The sequence below is a fragment of the Gigantopelta aegis genome, chromosome 2, assembly GCF_016097555.1.
Source record: "Gigantopelta aegis isolate Gae_Host chromosome 2, Gae_host_genome, whole genome shotgun sequence".
NCBI lineage: Eukaryota > Metazoa > Mollusca > Gastropoda > Neomphalida > Peltospiridae > Gigantopelta > Gigantopelta aegis.
Genome location: NC_054700.1, coordinates 49,198,599 through 49,219,351, shown reverse-complemented (window position 1 = coordinate 49,219,351; position 20,753 = coordinate 49,198,599). Strand labels below are relative to the sequence as shown.

The window sequence follows — 20,753 nt, the reverse complement described above, 5'->3', positions numbered from 1 at the left end:
TAAGAAATCCGTCCACGTGGCCTCGAATCTTTCACTTGGGGCAGTTCATCAAATTAGGTCTCTTCATAATTACAATGGTAAGTAAATATTTATTCATCACCTTGCTAATATATATATATTTTGAGTTATATTAAATACAATAGTATAATGATTAAAAAAGTATCCAAACTCGTCGTGGCTGCAATTCATCGATGTTTTTTTATATTATTAACAAAACTTATGAAGAATTGTGCGATATTTCTCTTTAAAATGTATGTTCTTGCTTGGCAGGATCTAGATATTCTACATAAATGATTGAATATACATATATAATCATCAGAATATAATGTATACGTGTATAATCATCCAGCACCTCATAATACATTTTTAAAATCCACCTTATAGATGAGTAAATGTAAGTTTTCTTTCAAAAAGTACTTTCAAAATCGCTGTAGAGTCATTTCATATTGGCTCTATGGGTCTCCTTTTTGTTCCGTCAAGACCACATTCTTTAGGCCATTACTAAGAATAACGACCAGCCCCTGTTGTATTTTATTATGCCAAAAAAGACTTTTAGCATGCTGTGTGATATATCCGGTGTCCTAAAAATATAAAATGAAAAAATAAAACCTTTCAGCTCCAGAGCCCATTTTAAAAAAACCCAAGTGGATGAAAATCTAGCATTTTATAATTTATAATGGCAATAATTTAATAATTAAAACAACGTTCCAAGCTTGTGTAATATATTCATTATTCATGAGCCCAGATTGGTACATACACAGCTTTCATAATCCAGTCTTCAGACATGTGTTTTTAAAGCAACAAAAGGTGATCCTTATATAAATGGCCTAGCATCATAAAAAATGGGGTGCGCACCAAACGTAACATATGAATACCTTGTATTGAGCTCCTATGGGCATTAGAGCACTATGAACACTAACTATAATATATAGAGGCTATTTACCTTGTATTGAGCTCCTATGGGTATTAGAGCACTATGAACACTAACTATAATATATAGAGGCTATTTACCTTGTATTGAGCTCCTATGGGCATTAGAGCACTATGAACACTAACTATAATATATAGAGGCTATTTACCTTGTATTGAGCTCCTATGGGTATTAGAGCACTATGAACACTAACTATAATATATAGAGGCTATTTACCTTGTATTGAGCTCCTATGGGTATTAGAGCACTATGAACACTAACTATAATATATAGAGGCTTTATTTATTGATTGCTCTCCTATGGGCATTAGAGCACTATGAACACTAACTATAATATATAGAGGCTATTTACCTTGTATTGAGCTCCTATGGGCATTAGAGCACTATGAACACTAACTATAATTATATAGAGGCTATTTACCTTGTATTGAGCTCCTATGGGCATTAGAGCACTATGAACACTAACTATAATATATAGAGGCTATTTCAAGGGTTTGTTTTTCGAATACGATTTTTATGTCAACAAGTAGTGCGAAGCAATGAGTGACAACATGGTTTTCACACATCAAGAGTTGACATAAAAGTCGTATTCGAAAAGACACCATGATATGGAATATTTATTATACACATATTTCCAAATTTTTTACAATATATTTCGTTTTTTGTTAATTTTTATATTTCGCTTTCCCTATAGATAATACGTAACGTCATGATACATTTCTTCCGACGTAACTTTTCTAGAAAATTTACTTGACCAGGGAGGTTTTAAAATAAATATGAGTAGAAATTGTCTTTATTTAATTATTAAATTTATAATTATTTAATAATACTGCTGTGCAGACATATCTGACAAAGCGATCCTCCCAAAAATAAACTACAAACAACTACAAACACAAAACACGAATCGAACTCGTTTAAACTTTAACTTACACTCAACAACAGGACATTGGGTCATCATTATTTAGCTTCGTACTAAATCAGTTTTAGTTATTTTATCGTAATTGCACTTCATGTCCCTTTTTGTATAGAAAAGATGTCTTAAATTACTTATTTTCAAGTACGATCAGATGCATTGGTAATCATCAAACTTAAATTTTATGAAGCGACACTGACCTCAATAATATAATTAAAACGTAATAATTTACAAGGGAGATAATTGAGTCATCAATTTATTCACAAAAATATAAATATGACTTCTATATTTTCACTGCATATCATAAAAATCATATTACTCAAGCAAAATGTGTTAAAATGTTTTAGCATAAAGGAAGCACAGGCCCGTACGCGGGTGTGTGTGTGTGTGTGTGTGTGTGTGTGTGTGTGTGTGTGTGCGAGGGGTGCGTACGCCTAGCAACTCTGGCCCTTTGGACCGTCGATTACGCAACCCCCCCCCCCCTCCCCGGGGGCCTGTAGCAGCACACTTTTCAATGCACAATTAACGATACCAGTCCTGCTATTGGTTATTAATGTGACATACATTTCTGGGCATACATTTCTGTATTTTAATTGGAACTAGTGTCAATACACCATCTACTCTTGTTAGACTTGAAACATTTGCCGAGTTCCACTGAAAATAAAATATCACATTTTGTGCGGAACAAGGGTAGTCAAAAGCCTATTCCCGTTATGTCTGAATCTAGCAGCCTAACCTGGGGGGTTTTATGTTCTGTTTTATACTTTAAGGGTGAGGTTGGTAGTATTTATATCATCGATGTATATGTTGATTGAAACGTTTGAGACACATTATGTTGCTATTGTCGTCAGTAATCTGGCGGTATACTCACAGAAGCGCCGTACATTGTTTGTAGCAGGTCGTGTACCATCATACATCCTCGTTCCCAACACATGCTCCACCGCTGACATATCAAATGTCGTATGTATATATCATAATCTAACGTCTTACAAACTTATCTAAAGGAATAGCCGGTGTGGTAAAAGTGGGTTTCTTCATCTTATACTTTCATAAACACATTCCAGAGCCCAGTTCGGTGGTAGAGGTCTTCCTTGAGGCCCAACTGGAATATGTTCTAACCCACCCCTTGTTCCAACTCTGACATATCAATCAACCGGCCTCGGTGGCGTCGTGGTTAGCCATCGGTCTACAGGCTGGTAGGTACTGGGTTCGGATCCCAGTCGAGGCATGGGGTTTTGAATCCAGATACCGACTCCAAACCCTGAGTGAGTGCTCCGCAAGGCTCAATGGGTAGGTGTAGACCACTTGCACCGACCAGTGCTATCCTGCCTGTGTGAAGCGCAAATAAAAGATCCCTTGCTGCCTGTCGTAAAAGAGTAGCTTATGTGGCGACAACGGGTTTCCTCTCCAAATCTGTGTGGTCCTTAACCATATGTCTGACGCCATATAACCGTAAATAAAATGTGTTGAGTGCGTCGTTAAATAAAACATTTCTTTCTTTCTGACATATCAAATGTCGTGGTAGGCCTATATGTCATCTGCCGAAGTTCGACAAACTAATCAAACGAATAGCTGGTGTGGCGGAAATGGGTTTCTTCTTCTGTTTTATTTTCCTAGACACATTCCATAGCATAGTTCGGCGGTTAATCTAAAGGGAAAGCTGGTGTGGTGAAATTGGGTTTCTTCTTATTATTATTCGAATTTCTTAAACACATTCCAGAGCCTAGTGTGGATCTTCGCCACGCTGGTGGTGTCAGTGCTCGCTGAAGTACAGCTGGAAGAACGAGGATACCTGAAGCTGCCCATTAACGATAATGGAGACTTCCAGTTTGGAACAGAGTCTGCAACAGAAAGTGACCTTGACCCGCTAACACAAACTCTGTACGTTGTTGGTGAGTATAACAATATTCGACAGACAAAGGCTTATCTATAGGTCTGAAAATGTATACTGCACACCAAACGAAGCAGCAGCAAACGAGCTGACGGAGCTATAATATAAACCTTAACGTAGCTTGTAAAGTATACCTATTTGTCTGTTACTGAAGTGATATTTGACAAAGTATATTATTTAAAAGTCGATAATTACCAGTAAACTAACTAATGGGTAGTTCTGGGAAGATAACTTTATGTTATGGTCGTATTAATTGCCAAATCACCACGTGTTTATATTTGGGTGTTTTGTTTCTTAGGGGTTATTGTTGGGTTGGGTTTTTTATTTGTTGTTTATTATTTATTTATTTATTCATTTATTTGTTTGTTGAATGTTTGTTGTTTTGTCTTGTTTGGATCTTTTAGTGGTTTTTGTTTATTTGCCTGCTTGTTTTATTATGTTCTGGTTTGGTATTTTGTTTTGTTTTGTTTGTTTGTTTATTGTTGTTAGTTGTTTTTTTTCTTCTTGTTTTTTTTGGTGGGGGAGGGTTAGAGGGTTTGGATTTTTTACACTGGGTCATTTGGGTTTTTTTTTTTAAAGCATAATTTTATATTACTTTGAATAAATAACATAAAAACAAACAAACACGAGAGTTAGTCCCTGGTGTGCCTAATAAAGATGTCCTGTGCTGTTTCTAGGCCACGAGACGTCGATGGTACACGTGGTGGACATGATCAACCTCAACGCGCCCAATTTGAGAATCTCCCAGACCTTCACCGGCTCGTTTGGAAAACCTCTGGACGTTCAGGTCTGCAGAACGTCATCAGCGTAAGTCGGAATTCCTGGGACCGGTTGTTCAAACGTTAGACAGCTTAACCAGTGGTTAACACAAATATCCAGAACCATGGACTGAATAATTAAATTTCAGTTACATTCGTTACAACACCATTACGTCATCCCATTGGTCCAAACGTAGCAACGGGAGTTTGTTCACATATTGATGAATGTAAAAATTACGTCATCAGAGATCGTCATATCTGATGACGTCATTTTATATGGGCAAGTTGTCTTATTGAGCCTTAAGGGGGAAACGATACTATCGCACGCAACGCCATTATATTTGGCAGCGGTAGATTCGTTAACTAGCAGAACGACAGTGGCTAAGGATAGGTTTAGCGCTGAAACATACACAATGACGTAACAAAATACCGTCCATCTATATAGGCTATAGCCATAGTCTGCTTTTATTTTTCAAAAACATGTTTTCTCATATATAATTTTTGTTAAAGGGACATTCCCGAGTTTGCTGCATTGTAAGATTTTTCCGACTAATAAAATATTTCTACGATTAAACTTGCATATTAAATATATTTTCTTGTTTAGAATATCAGTGTCTGTATATTCTATGTGTTTCTGGTCGTCTTAATATTTGTAAGAAGCCCAAACTGGATTTTGTCTTCAAATAATTTCGTACGTACGAAAAAAATATGTTTTAGAAAATAAAATGAAATTTAACCTAGTACAAATATTAGAACGATCAGAAAAACGTTTTAATGGAAAATAATGTTATTTATATTGTTTGTGTTTTTAAGAACATAGTTCATCACTCAAATAAAACTGTTTTTAAAACAAAAGTGTCAAACGATTTATGGTGGACTGTTTTATGAATTTGTATCTTTGTATGGGGTATTTCAAGCTCTGATTGTAAAAAGTAAAAAGTTGCATAGGTGACAGTAAAGTTTTATTATCTTATATTGATTTACTCGTCCAGCATTGCTATATGTGCAAAAATGAAAAAGATGTAATGATTCTGTATACAATTGTAAAGCAAATAGTCAGTGAATGTTTCAAAAAGTTACCTTTTCCTTTAGTTCCAATGTATATAAAAGTCCGTTTTAGTAGTGAAGATATGTACCTGTGTGTCTGCTGGGTGTCATTTTAAGCAACACAACTACTTTCTCTTTGTTGCATTACAAACCAGTTTAAAATTAAATATGGTTAATGGATATAAAACATAATTAATTCGACTACACACGAAGAAAAGGAAACGTCATAGTGATTCGTAGACCTATTCACTTTATGGTCCGTGGATAAACATTTGGTCAGGACCTGAGGTGACCTATGAATTGGTTTGGACATTCCAGTAATATAAGGATATATCTATAATATGTGAAGCTTTCAAGAAGGTGTAATGACTTTTAAATTTTGACCGAATAGTATCATTCATTTCCCCTTGATGAACGTAAAAGAAATACCAGACAATCCTTAAATGAATAATAATTGAAGGCATAATATTGAGACTTGATTTAGAACTATCAAACATATAAAAGGAATGAATGAATGTTTAATGACACCCCAGCACGAAAAATACATCGGCTATTGGGTGTCTAACTATGCTAAAGGCAAAACATGAAGTGATTATCAACACCAATATAAAAATTCAATAGTCAAATAAAAACACAGTGTAAAGAACTGTGCAAAAATACAAATATCATAGATAGATAACATTAAAATTTAGGTAAAAGTCAGTATTACGTAGAAACTGTAATATAAATTCTCGATGGAATCGAAATGATTCCATCACATTACGTTGGCCGAATATATCTTTTTACTTTGTCTCAGATGCGTACACTCCACCAAATCGTGGCGCACGGTCACAATACACTGACAGTGCTCACATTGATGAGGAGGATCTTTCTTAAAGATAAATGAATGGGTCAAATAAGTATTACCGATGCGAGCACGACACAAGACTATTTCATCCTTCCTGCACTGCGTATCGGAGGACTGCCACTCTCACAAGACTGACCTGATAGCATGAAGCTCGTTCGCAAACGCACCGTCCCAGTCATTATTATGTTTAAAATCAGTATAGGGCACACCAACCCTGGCATGAGGCAAATCCAAAGCAGACTTGGCAGCAGAATCTGCCTTTTCATTACCCCTGATGCTAACATCGCTGGGCACCCAACACAATACAATGTCTTTATTGTCAATGGATAAAATATCAAACATATAAATACATAGTCAAATCTAAAGTGTAGTTTGCATTTATGCAATAGTAATTAAAAGGAAAATATTAAAGTAACCTAGGGTTACAGTTAACTATGGTTTGAACAACTGGGCCTTGTTTATCAAGAGACATAACAGTGTAGATGGTTCGTTTGGTGGATTAGTGGGTGGGTGGAAGAACGGATGTATGGATGGACAGATGGGTGGACGAATCAATTTATTGATCACTGGATCGGTAGATATATGTATGTATGAATGAATGGATGAATAGATGGATCGATTGATCACCAAAATTACATATCATATTTCTTCATTTCATTTCAACATATTTTCGGACATATATCCAATTAATGTTAAAGCACGTTGTCTTGGACGCACACCTTAGCCAACTGGGCTCTCTGTCCCGGACACACACCTTAGCCATCTGGGCTCCCTGTCTAGGACACACACCTTAGCTATCTGGGCTCTCTGTCCAGGACACACACCTTAGCCATCTGGGCGCTCTGTTCAGGACACACACCTTAGCCATCTGGGCTCTCTGTCCCGGACACACACCTTAGCCAGCTGGGCTCTCTGTCCCGGACACACACCTTAGCCATCTGGGTTATCTGTCCCGGACGCACACCTTAGACATGGGCTCTCTGTCCCGAACACACACCTTAGCCATCTGGGCTCTCTGTCCAGGACACACACTGTCCCGGACACACACCGTAGCCATCTGGGCTCTCTGTCCAGAACACACACCTTAGCCATCTGGGCTCTCTGTCCCGGACACACACCTTAGCCATCTGGGCTCTCTGTCCAGGACACACACCTTAGCCATCTGGGCTCTCTGTCCAGGACACACACCTTAGCCATCTGGGCTCTCTGTCCAGGACACACACCTTAGCCATCTGGGCTCTCTGTCCCGGACACACACCTTAGCCATCTGGGCTCTCTGTCCAGGACACACACCTTAGCCATCTGGGCTCTCTGTTAGCCATCTGGGCTCTCTGTCCCGGACACACACCTTAGCCATCTGGGCTCTCTGTCCCGGACACACACCTTAGCCACACTCTCTGTCCAGCCACACTGGGGGCTCTCTGTCCAGGACACACACCTTAGCCATCTGGGCTCTCTGTCCCGGACACACACCTTAGCCATCTGGGCTCTCTGTCCAGGACACACACCTTAGCCATCTGGGCTCTCTGTCCAGGACACACACAGCCATCTTCTGCCATCTTAGCCATCTCTCTGTCCCGGACACACACCTTAGCCATCTGGGCTCTCTGTCCCGGACACACACCTTAGCCATCTGGGCTCTCTGTCCAGGACACACACCTTAGCCATCTGGGCTCTCTGTCCCGGACACACACCTTAGCCATCTGGGCTCTCTGTCCCGGACACACACCTTAGCCATCTGGGCTCTCTGTCCAGGACACACACCTTAGCCATCTGGGCTCTCTGTCCATCTGGGCTCTCTGTCCCGGACACACACCTTAGCCATCTGGGCTCTCTGTCCCGGACACACACCTTAGCCATCTGGGCTCTCTGTCCCGGACACACACCTTAGCCATCTGGGCTCTCTGTCCCGGACACACACCTTAGCCATCTGGGCTCTCTGTCCCGGACACACACCTTAGCCATCTGGGCTCTCTGTCCCGGACACACACCTTAGCCATCTGGGCTCTCTGTCCAGGACAGTGGGTTAGTGTTTAGTTGTTATCATAGTAGTGATATCATAATATGTTTAACATGCCATACAAGTACCCTTTGTTCTTCATCTATTCTGTTTTTTCTCTTATAAATCACCTTCTTGATGGACGACATATTAATTTTCAGGCACGCGTTCATTGCCATTGCATTTGAAGGAGTGTACAACATAGCAGAAAATGGTCATGTGTTCATCTACCCTCTTGGATCTGGAATAAGAACAGAATTCAATGATCTCACTGGTGTTTCCAGAGAAACCGGTAATTAAATTTTAATTTCATATGTGTGTATGTATGTATGTGTGTGTGTGTGTGTGTGTATGTATGTATGTATGTATGTATGTGTGTGTGTGTGTGTGTGTGTGTGTGTGTATGTGTGTATGTATGTATGTATGTATGCATGCATGCATACATGTATTAATGTATGTGTGTGTGCGTGCGTGCGTGCGTGCGTGCGTGCATGCATGCATGCATTAATGCATATATATAATGATGTCTTTTAATGGTGTACTATTAACTAATTCCAGTGGGCGCTCACCCTGACAACATCCAGTGGACGTCAGACTGCTCGCGGCTGGTGGTGTCGAACGAGGGGATCCCGTACGTGAGCGGAAACACGTTCGTCGACAAGCCCGGCGAGGTGTACGTCCTCGAGGTGGATAATGACGGCACCGTCCAGTCGCGCACAAAGATCGGCTTCATCAGATACGACGACCAGACACAGCTGTAAGAACTCCGTGTTTGGTTTTAAGTTTATGTGTCTGTCCGTCCATCCATATATCCGCCATTCGGTCTGTCTGTCAGTCTGTCTATCCGTTATTCAGTCTTTATGTCTGTCTGTCTGTCTGTCTGTCTGTTTTCATTTTGCAGAGATCACATTACCTTTTTGATGTCATATAAATTTACATGCTAACAGACGTTATAATTGTTTTTTCTTGATCTAGTTTTATGGGAGTGATGGGGAGCGATAATTATAGTTGCCCTCAAACGGCGAGGTCTGTTATTTTTATCCCAGTATGTCTATTTTTTTTTTATTTTGTCTGTCTAATTGACGACTTCGTGATGAAAAAACAAATTAAGATATTACCATATTGATACCATATACATCTACGTGCTATGAATGACTCACCTTAAACTAGTCTCAGAAGAGTAACGGGGAACAGGAGTGGTGTCTGCCTGCCTGTCTGTCCGTCCATCCCAGTCTGTATATCTGTCTATCTGTCTGTCCATCCATCCATCCATCCATCCATCCATCCATCTATCCACCCCTGTCTGTGCGTCCATCCATGTATGTCTGTCTGTCCATCCATCCCTGTTTGTCTGCATGTATGTGTGTTTGTATGTCTGTCCACGAATTGCACAATACCTCAATTGTATGGAAAATATACATGTAAACCCTAATCTGTATACCACACAAGATAGATTTTCAGCATACAATGTAACACTGTATAGCGACTACATGTTGATATATAAAACTGAATTAACGATGATGCATTATGAACCTTTTCGTAAAGTAGATGAAAAAAATAAATAATGTGCTGTTCTGTTTGTGGGAAAGTGCACACACAGAAACCCTCGTTGCCAATGGGAAATTGTAGCGAGGTTCCTCTAAGTCAAACATATTTCAAAACTTTGACATCCAATAGCCGATGATTAATAAATCAAGTTGATATAGTGGTGTCATAAGCCGATATTAAACCCATGTGACTAAGCTGTTATTATTTTATAAGGTTTAGACCATGTGGCAAAAAACGTATATATAATAGCAGTTTATAACTTGGCATTGATCAGCCATTATAGTAATTATGTAAATCTGTTCTTTTCAGTGATGGTTTGTTGGCTGATGGATTCAGATACACAATACGTAACAACCCTTACGACACATCACAAACTATTTTAATTTCTCAAAATATTGAACCTGAGTATATCGCAATTAACAAAGATAACACTGTGGCCTACATCACTCTACAGGTGAGAATTTAAAGAGTTGTTTAATTCAAACAAGTTCATGTATAAATATGTTCTTTAAGCAAGGGACAAAATGGTAAATATTGTTGTAATCCACCAAGTCGACCAAATACCTTCAGAAAGAGAGAGAGAGAGAGAGAGAGAGAGAGAGAGAGAGAGAGAGAGAGAGAGAGAGAGAGAGAGAGAGAGAGAGAGAGAGAGAGAGAGAGAGAGAGAGAGAGAGAGAGAGAGAGAGAGAGAGAGAGAGAGAGAGAGAGAGAGAGAGAGAGAGAGAGAGACAGAGAAAACAGAGAGAGAGAGAGAGAGAGAGAGAGAGAGAGAGAGAGAGAGAGAGAAAAAAACACACAAAAAACAGGCAGATAAAGAGAGAGACAGCCAGACAGACAGAGAGAGAGAGAGAGAGAGAGAGAGAGAGAGAGAGAGAGAGAGAGAGAGAGAGAGAGAGAGAGAGAGAGAAGGGGAGAGAAAAATGTGCGGGAGGTTACGCATAGAAACAGACAAAAACACAGACAGAGAGAAACAGAGAGAAACAAATAGATGAGAGACACACGTAGAGGCGAGAGATAGAGACAGTGAATGTAAACAATTTAACAGAGACAGATATAGGGAAATGCACATATACACATTTAGCGCAGCATAGCGATAATGAGAGAGACGGACATGATTATGTGTGTATATATTTATGGATGTTCCATGTCACACTTTTACAGAACATTGCATAAAATCAGTGGGTCCAGAATTTATGAAGGGGTAGACAATATTGTAATAAATATGAGCTAGGTATAAAACAACTAACGTGGCCATGGTGTAGTTCGCCGTGAAAAGGTTCGTGAAAGTGTCGGCTTTCTGAAAGTATGTAAGTATAATGTCAAAAGAAGAAAACCTGACAATATTTCAGTTTTAAATTGTAGCGATAACCTTCACAAGTCTTGTAGTAGAGCGGTCCAATAGCAAACGGTTTAATGCCACTAAAGGGCACATGGCTATATTATAGCTCCTGTGAAAGCTTATTATTTCTAGCTTATCATAGCTGTGTTGGCTAAATGTGGTCACGAGTTTGGGGAAATGGCGTCACGTGATACAAGCTCAGTTTTATTTTTTAAAAACGAACATATTTCCAAATAAATAGCTTTATTATATCTATAGTTCAAGATATTCAGGGAAATATAACCAGTATGACACACGTGTGTCATAATGATTCCACGTGCAAAACGAATGACGTAATTTTGGGAAGCGACGTCATAATGCGGCTTTCCCCGTCTTAGCTCTGTGTAATCGCTTACCAAAATGACGTCATTTCGTCGTCTTCTTCTTGTTACGTTTGAAACGTTTTGTCATAGTTCTATCTTGTTATTCGTAAAAAATTAAAATTAGGATAATATGGATAATAAAGAAATTATTACACTCGCGTGTAAATTGTACTGATTTTACGAAACTCGTGTCGGGATTCATGTATTATTTTCGCTCTCGCTCGGGCAATACAATAATCCCGACACACGTTTCGTAAAATAATTACGACACCAGCTCGTATAATAATTTCTATATATCTCTAAATAACCTTTTAGTTCCAATAATTATTAAAATTATATATTTGCTACATAAAGGTTTTTTGGGGTAAAATTAACATATTGATGAAAAACTTTCCTAATTTTATTTTCTGACTGACCATATTTGGCCATCATATGATAAACTACATAATAAGCTTTCAAATGAGTTATAATATAGCCATGCGACTTTTGGGGGCATTAAAGGCATACTGTCAAGGATTTAAGGACCTTATTTCTCTAACATGGATAATAAATAAAAATTACATTAATTGTTGGAAACCAAATCTAGGTATCGCATCACCTTAACTGAAACATGATGGAGTGAAATTCATGTCCTCCCTCTCGGCAATTTTAGTTTTTGATTTATGGACCATTGCCATAATTCAATTATTTTTACAAAATGTCATTAATAAATAGAGTATGGTGGTTATGAAGATGGTTGAATAAAGTACATTTAAGAACAAATCAAATTATTTTTGTTCAGGTAATACTTGTTAAACTATTAAATAGGTAAGTGGTCTGTGACAATATGCCTTTAAACCGAAACAAAAGTGGACGTTACCGCTCTACCATTGACGACAAATTTCACCATAGCAGCAAAGTCTGTTATGGAATATGCTGAGATGGTCAGTTCTTCCACGTGTATTATGACCTTTTGTTCCTCTAGGAAAACAACGCCCTGGCTCGGATAAACCTTGACGGGACGCCATCTTTGATTGACATCAAAGGACTTCAGCTGAAGGACTGGAGTCACCACGCTGTTAGCATTGACGCTAGTGACCAAGATAATGCTAGAGGAAGTAAGGTTTCAGTCTGCGATCCAACTATCCTTCTAGACAAGACGAGCTTTAGTCAGTATTGTGGCCATGGCCCAAAAATACACAAGAAAAGCTAATAATTTTGGCGCATGCGTATGGTATATTATATGACATCCTTATTATTAAAGGGACATTCCTGAGTTTGCTGCAATTTTTAAGATGTTATTGACTAACAGAGACTTTTAACGATTGTAATTACATATCAAATATATTCTTCTGCATAAAATATTAGTGGCAGTATATTGAATGTGTTTCTGATCGTTCTAATATTTGAACTAGGTTAAATTTAATTTTATTTCCTTTTTTTTTAATTTTTTTTTTTTTTTTTTTTGCGTACGTACGAAATTATCTTAAGACAAACTCCAGTTTGGGCTTCTTACAAATATTAAGACGACCAGCAACACATTGAATATACCGACACTGATATTCTAAACAGGAAAATATATTTAATATGTATATTTAATCGTAGAAATATTTTATTAGTCGGAAACATCTTACAATGCAGCAAATTCAGGAATGTCCATTTAAGGCCACTGGCCCAAAACACATAAGAAAAACAAATAACTTTGGCACATACTTATGGCATATTATAGGACATCGTCACTGTTCATTCTGGCCTAAAATACATAAGAAAAATAAGTAATTTTGTTGCATGCTTATGGTATATTATAGGACATCGTCACTTACTACTAAGACCACCGGCCCGAAGCAAAAAGAAAAGCAAATAACTGTGTCGCATGTTTCAGTCTATCACAAATAATAGATGGTTGTACATGTGAATGTTTATTAATAAAAGAAAGAAGAAAGGTTTTCTCAAGTCAGTGTACGTTTTACACACAATAGATACATGGAGATGATCTTCAATAAAAAAGCTCATTATTATTTCCACAAACAAAGTGCACCACATTTGCTCATGCACTGTATCATTAAATATACCAGTGTCGGCTACTAATCCTAATTATTACACCTACATTTCTAGCAGAATAGGATTTTAGTATTATTGTAATGTAAACTAGATGTGCGTGCGTGTGTGCGTGTATGTGTATGTAGGATGTGTATTTATGAGTATATACGTATATGTACATGATTGTGCGTCATCAACATCATTATCATCATCATTATTATTATTATTATTATTATTATTATTATTATTTACTCGCTCACTTAATAGTTAGTTATTGTTTTTATTTATTTATTTATTTATTTTAAAATGTATTTATTCAGCAAACATGACTCGTAGGAAGATCAAGAGCTACTACCAACCCGACAAGGTAATGCTCATGGACTGGCAGGGATCCTCTTTCCTCGTTACTACTGACGAAGGGAAGAAGTTGGACATTGCCGCATGTACACAGGCGGGATGTTCAGACAACGTTCGAGCCGGTGACGTCACAGGCAAGTTAAAGGGACAGACCAAAGTTTTTAAACACTGCAGCATATTTTTCACTATTAGAGCCGTTTATGATCACTGAAATCAAATATTACTTATATTTTATTGTTTAGATTATGCATTTCTGTAGAACCGAAGTGTTTTTGGTCATCCTGATGTTTCTAATACCAAAAACATGAATTTTTCATATTTTTAAAAACGCACGTGCGTCTGAGAAGTAGCGGTTTATTGATTCGAGTTCTAGTCTATTTTTAAGAATATTTCCCGTTTTAACGTCACAGACTCTTCTTTCACTCTATTGTAATTTTATCCAAATGAGTTTCAGATTTGTAAATTAACTAAACTTAGTGTCCATTTTTTACGAGTTAAAACTAGGGTTTGCGCCTTTAAAGTGGGTTTTTGTTTCTCTTCTCTTTTTGCAATACTTCTCTCAAAGACACACAGTTCCTTGCTTCAAATAATATTATATATACATTCGTGTGTCCCTTCAGATGTGTCGTTGTAGAATAAAAGGGGACGGGACTTAGCCCAGTGATCGACTCCCGTCGGTGGGCCCATTGTGCTATTTCTCGTCCAAGTCAGTGAACCACGATTGGTATATCGAAGGCTGTGGTATGTGCTATCCTGTCTGTGGGATGGTGCATATAAAAGATCACCTGCTACTGATGAGAACATTTAGCGGGTTTCCTCTCTAAGAATAGCCGTCAAAATGACCAAACGTTTGACATGTAATTGCCGATGATTAATAAATCCATGTGCTCTAATGGTGTTGTTAAACGAAACAAACGTGTGTACAATAAAATCGGCAGTCCTCCTACAAACGGCGTGGGAACCCTACACACTGACGTCACGAGCTGGCTAGTGCTGAACCATCTTCATAAATCAAGGCTAATATTCGTTCCTCGTATTCAGCCTTGATACATGTAGTCAAGATTACTGATATCCACTACTAGCGCCCTCTATTGGAAGAAAATTTGTAACACCGATTATGTCCCTTACACGATGACATCGCTGACCAATCACAGCATCGGTAACATGTGACAATCTTGAAAGCAATATCAAAAATTAACCGCCGGACGCTGACGCTGCCATCTTTGTTTACAATAGCAAGGGAATCTATAAGGAGCGTTGCGATTCGTTGCAATCAGATCTCATCGCATCCAATGAAATTTAAGCATTTTGTGGCACGATTTCTTGACGACATGTATCAAGGCTGAATACGAGGAACGAATATTAGCCTTGATTTATGAAGATGGTGCTGAACGGACTATATAAAACATCGGTTTATTTTCAGATTGGAATGTCAACGATGCAGACCTTGAGGCTCAATTGTCGGACCCAGCTCAGCTTGGTGAGTTTATCTTAATAATTAACGTTGCCACGGGTCCACACACAACGCCCCCACTGACCACCTCTATTCTCCATTAAATTTATTCCAGCACTCATTGCACTTTGTTTGCCTCTCTATTCAGTATTACACTGGCATTGCAGGGGTGTGTATGTGTCGGGGGTAGGGAGTGTATAGGGCCAAAATACAACCTCTTATTACATCGCACCTTTTACATTTCCCTATCGCCCCGTCCTGTAAAACGATTAATAGACAAGCTTAAAGTGGCCATCGACCCAATTTGGGTGCCCCCCCCCCCCCCCCCCCACACCCCCTCCTCCATTATTACAACCTGGCTATGCCAATGCCATATATTTTATAGTTTCATATGTGATGCACTGTACACATCATGCTGTCATAATGTAGTATGTGATTAAAGCGACAGATCCTAGTTTTTAAACACAACGACGTATTGTTAACTATTAAAGCCGGGTTGTTGTTTTTTAGATAACTGAAAACAAACATTTAAACTTTTAACTTTTAACTGGAAAACGTACATCTATTGTATTTTAGGACGGCTGTTTGTTGAATCTCGGAGTAAGGACGAAGTGCGAGCGTTCGGTGGGCGTGGTTTCTCTATCTTGGACTTGGCTGAGCGGCGAGTGTACGAGAGCGGCGACGACATCGAGGCCTACAGCCGCAGACAGCCGCAAACCTTCAACGCCGCCTGCAGTGGAAACGGAACTGTGACGCCTGAAAGCGAGGCTGACGTAACGTCGGCGGAATATGTGAGACATTTTAAAAATCAAGGCGAGGGATTTAGCTCTTGTCAGGAATATGTGAGACATTTTGAAAATCAAGGGGCGGGATTTAGTTCAGTCAGGAATATGTGAGACATTTTGAAAATCAAGGGGCGGGATTTAGCTCTGTCAGGAATATGTGAGACATTTTAAAAATCAAGGGGCGGGATTTAGTTCAGTCAGGAATATGTGAGACATTTTGAAAATCAAGGGGCGGGATTTAGTTCAGTCAGGAATATGTGAGACATTTTGAAAATCAAGGGGCGGGATTTAGTTCAGTCAGGAATATGTGAGACATTTTGAAAATCAAGGGGCGGGATTTAGCTCTGTCAGGAATATGTGAGACATTTTGAAAATCAAGGGGCGGGATTTAGTTCAGTCAGGAATATGTGAGACATTTTGAAAATCAAGGGGCGGGATTTAGTTCAGTCAGGAATATGTGAGACATTTTGAAAATCAAGGGGCGGGATTTAGCTCTGTCAGGAATATGTGAGACATTTTGAAAATCAAGGGACGGGATTTAGCTCTATCAGGAATATGTGAGACATTTTAAAAATCAAGGGACGGGATTTAGCTCTATCAGGAATATGTGAGACATTTTGAAAATCAAAGGGCGGGATTTAGTTGAGTCAGGAATATGTGAGACATTTTGAAAATCAAAGGGCGGGATTTAGTTCATCAGGAATATGTGAGACATTTTGAAAATCAAAGGGCGGGATTTAGTTCATCAGGAATATGTGAGACATTTTGAAAATCAAAGGGCGGGATTTAGTTCAGTCAGGAATATGTGAGACATTTTGAAAATCAAGGGGCGAGATTTAGTTCATCAGGAATATGTGAGACATTTTGAAAATCAAAGGGCGGGATTTAGTTCAGTCAGGAATATGTGAGACATTTTGAAAATCAAGGGGCGAGATTTAGTTCATCAGGAATATGTGAGACATTTTGAAAATCAAGGGGGGATTTATTTCAGTCAGGAATATGTGAGACATTTTGAAATTCAAGGGGCGGGATTTAGTTCATCAGGAATATGTGAGACATTTTGAAAATCAAGGGGAGTGATTTAGTTCATCAGGAATATTTGAGACATCTTGAAAAACAAGGGGCGGGGTTTAGTTCAGGCAGGAATATGTGAGACATTTTGAAAAAGAAGGGGCGTGATTTAGTTCATCAGGAATATGTGAGACATTTTGAAAATCAAAGGGCGGGATTTAGTTCAGTCAAGAATATGTGAGACATTTTGAAAATCAAGGGGCGAGATTTAGTTCATCAGTAATATTTGAGACATTTTAAAAATCAAGGCGAGGGATTTAGTTCATCAGGAATATGTGAGACATTTTGAAAATGAAGGGGAGGGATTTATTTCAGTCAGGAATATGTGAGACATTTTGAAAATGAAGGGGAGGGATTTATTTCAGTCAGGAATATGTGAGACATTTTGAAAAACAAGGCGAGGGATTTAGCTCTGTCAGGAATATGTGAGACATTTTGAAAATCAAGGCGAGGGATTGAGTTCATCAGGAATATGTGAAACATTTTGAAATTAAGGCGAGGGATTTAGTTCATCAGGAATATGTGAGATATTTTGATAATCAAGGCGAGGGATTGAGTTCATCAGGAATATGTGAGACATTTTGCCTGAGGTGCTTTTGTCGCGGACCCATTTTTTTATTGGATTTTGGGTGGGGTTTTATTTTGCTTTGTTCGTCCAAACCAGTGCCTCACGGCTGATATATCAAAGGCAGATTTCCTCTGTAAGACCGAATGTCAAAATTACCAACTGTTTGACATCCAATAGCCTATGATTAATAAATCAGTGCGCCCTAGTGGTGTCGTTAAACAAAACAAACTGTAACTTATGGTTCTGAGTAAAGTTCTAATATTTTTTCAAATTATTCTTTCAGGGACCTGAATTAAACAGTGTTGTGATTGGCAAATGGGACACAGATACATTTATGTTTTTCGGCGCCGGTCAGAGTGGTAAAATCTACGTGTTTGCCCTGAATCCCCTGGTGACCGCGCGGCCACTCCCTATTTTCCAGCACAAGATACGACGAATGCCCGACCCCACCCGAACGTGGGATGACCTTCACGCTAATAGTTTAGCTGGAGATGCTGGAATCGTTGACCTCAAGTACATAAATTTGGTCGTCTGCTTCTCGTCGCCTCTCTCTCTCTCTCTCTCTCTCTCTCTCTCTCTCTCTCTCTCTCTCTCTCTCTCTCTCTCTCTGTTTGTCTGTCTCTCTGTATGTCTGTCTCTCTGCTTGTTGCTCCTATAACTGTTTATATTCATCCCTTTCTTTGTATGTCTATTTGGAGTCACCCCCTCGCTTATGTCCCCCCCCTCCCCCCCCCTCTCTCTCTCTCTCTCTCTCTCTCTCCTCTCTCTCTCTCTCTCTCTCTCTCTCTCTCTCTCTCTGTAGCGGGTTTTCTCTAATGACTACGAGTCAGAATTACCAAATGTTTGATATCCAATAGCCGATGATTATTTAATCAATCTAGTGGTGTCGTTAAACAAAATAAACTTCTATGGTGGATAGTAATATGATATCCTATTTGGCTTAATTCAATCTCAGTGTCACATTTTATTCTTGTCAGTACTAGTATGTATGCATAATAAATATAATAAAAAGTGTACACGATTCTTTTAAACTCACAATTAGATCTTGGCATTTTTAATTAGTCTGTATGTATGTATGTATGCCCACAAAGGACTGTCGGGTCAGATGTCGGGGATTAACGTGCTTATTAATTTAATATTCTAGGACGCTCATTGCGAGCACGATTTTTGAACCAGGGCCTAAAACTGTACTCAGAACGAGTGTTAATAACATTAAAAAGAAAAAAAAGGTTAAAAAAAGGTTAAAAAAACATTAAAAAATTTTTTAATAATAATAAAGGTAAAAATCGTTTATGCAATGATTAGATAAAAAGAAAATGATTAATTGATAGTTAAATAATCTTCATTTACAAGGGCGTTAAAAAGGGTTTATACAAAAAAAAAATTTAAAAAAAAAGTTTTCTACAAATGATTACGTAAAAAGTAGAATATTGACAATAAGATATAGCTGGTCAATCGGGTATTTATGTCGGAGAAGAGGAGAATTGAACGTCCGCCTCATTTTCAGTTCATTTCCCTGGGCCCTCCCATCCACCACCTCCACCATAAATGTAAATGTTAGGAATTTGAGATTGATGAATGGTATCACCTTAATTATTCTGATTTTCTTTCTGAAATCTAGGTTCGACCAAGACCGCCATGCGTTGTTCGTATTGTCGGCAAAATCCAGCAGTGTCTCTTGCTACGAGATGGTCGACCAAAACAGCAATGTGGTCAGGGAGATGTGATACCAGTCTATCGCGTGTTCACCGTGAACTTGTTTGTGAGAAAAGACACCCCTACCTCCTCTCTTAACAGGATTAAACGATGTTTTATAACTAGCCTCGACTTGTATTTGTTTGTCTCAGTGGAATCTCCAGGCTCGGTGGCGCAGTGGTTAAGCCATCGGACTACAGGCTGGTAGGTACAGGGTTCGCAGCTCGGTACCGGCTCCCACCCAAAGCGAGTTCTTAAAGTCTCAATGGGTAGGTGTACTACACCCTCTTCTCTCTAACCAATTACTAACCACGAATAACTAACCCACTTACCTGGACAGACAGCACAGATAGCTGAGATGTGTGCCCAGGACAGCGTGCTTAAACCTTAATTGGATATAAGCACGAAAATAAGTTGAAATCAAAATAAATCAGTAGAATCTGTTTTTGTGGCAAAGCACTGGGAGAATCAGTTTGATATGGGGGGGGGGGGGGGGGGTCCATCCCAACCAAGACTCTACTATCTTTTCGTTTTTCATATTCTTGTGTATATAATATATTTTCCTTCTCTGGTTATCATTGACTGTTTAAATGTAGTTTAAATATACAGTTTTGTAATATAATCTCCACGTATATTGTATGTAGAGGGCCTCATAAGTTATATAACTTGTGCCCGAATTTTTTATTTATTCGTTGTATAAAATATAGTTTCAAGCAATCTAGTATATATTCCGAACGCAAAAAGAAACTATGCACTTAATATTTTTTCACACTAATTCTTGTAATAGAAAAAGAAAGTAAGATTTATAATATCAAAAAAAAATCACATAATAAAATTTCATTACGTTTTTAAATTAAAAACAACTGCTACTCATCCTGGGGATGGGATGGGAGGGGTTGGGGTAAAAAAAAGTGTACCACATTTGACAAACCAAAATCTGGAAATTGCATATAAAGAGGGTCGTCAAATGAACGGTTCGGTTTCTTTAATCATGTGTTTGTGTGTCGTTACCTCAAAGTAACGCTGTTAGGAAAACAAGTTTGTTTTGTTTCACGATACTACTAGAGCACATTAAATTGTTAATGATCGGCTATTGGATGTGAAACATTTGGTAATTCTGATATATAGCTTTAGAGACTACACTCTCTTCATTAGTAGCAAGGGATCTTTT

The 20,753-nt window shown here is 38.6% G+C and overlaps 1 protein-coding gene across 1 annotated transcript; it reads left to right on the top strand.

The window, feature by feature from the left end:
• The first annotated feature begins 29 nt into the window (after window positions 1-29).
• Window positions 30-19,707, top strand: LOC121378825. Its single transcript, XM_041507162.1, has 12 exons — window positions 30-77; window positions 3,564-3,735; window positions 4,412-4,541; window positions 8,547-8,677; window positions 8,944-9,142; window positions 10,243-10,387; window positions 12,599-12,731; window positions 13,974-14,144; window positions 15,434-15,490; window positions 16,040-16,254; window positions 18,171-18,400; window positions 19,509-19,707. The coding sequence occupies exons 1-12, from the start codon at window positions 75-77 to the stop codon at window positions 19,612-19,614; spliced, it is 1,692 nt and encodes a 563-aa protein (XP_041363096.1). The 5' UTR covers window positions 30-74; the 3' UTR covers window positions 19,615-19,707.
• The last annotated feature ends 1,046 nt before the right edge of the window (window positions 19,708-20,753 follow it).

Coding starts and splice junctions, on each gene's coding strand:
- LOC121378825 (XM_041507162.1), top strand. Junction 8,678..8,943: donor TGGTGTTTCCAGAGAAACCG/GTAATTAAATTT, acceptor AACTAATTCCAG/TGGGCGCTCACCCTGACAAC. Junction 15,491..16,039: donor GTCGGACCCAGCTCAGCTTG/GTGAGTTTATCT, acceptor ATTGTATTTTAG/GACGGCTGTTTGTTGAATCT.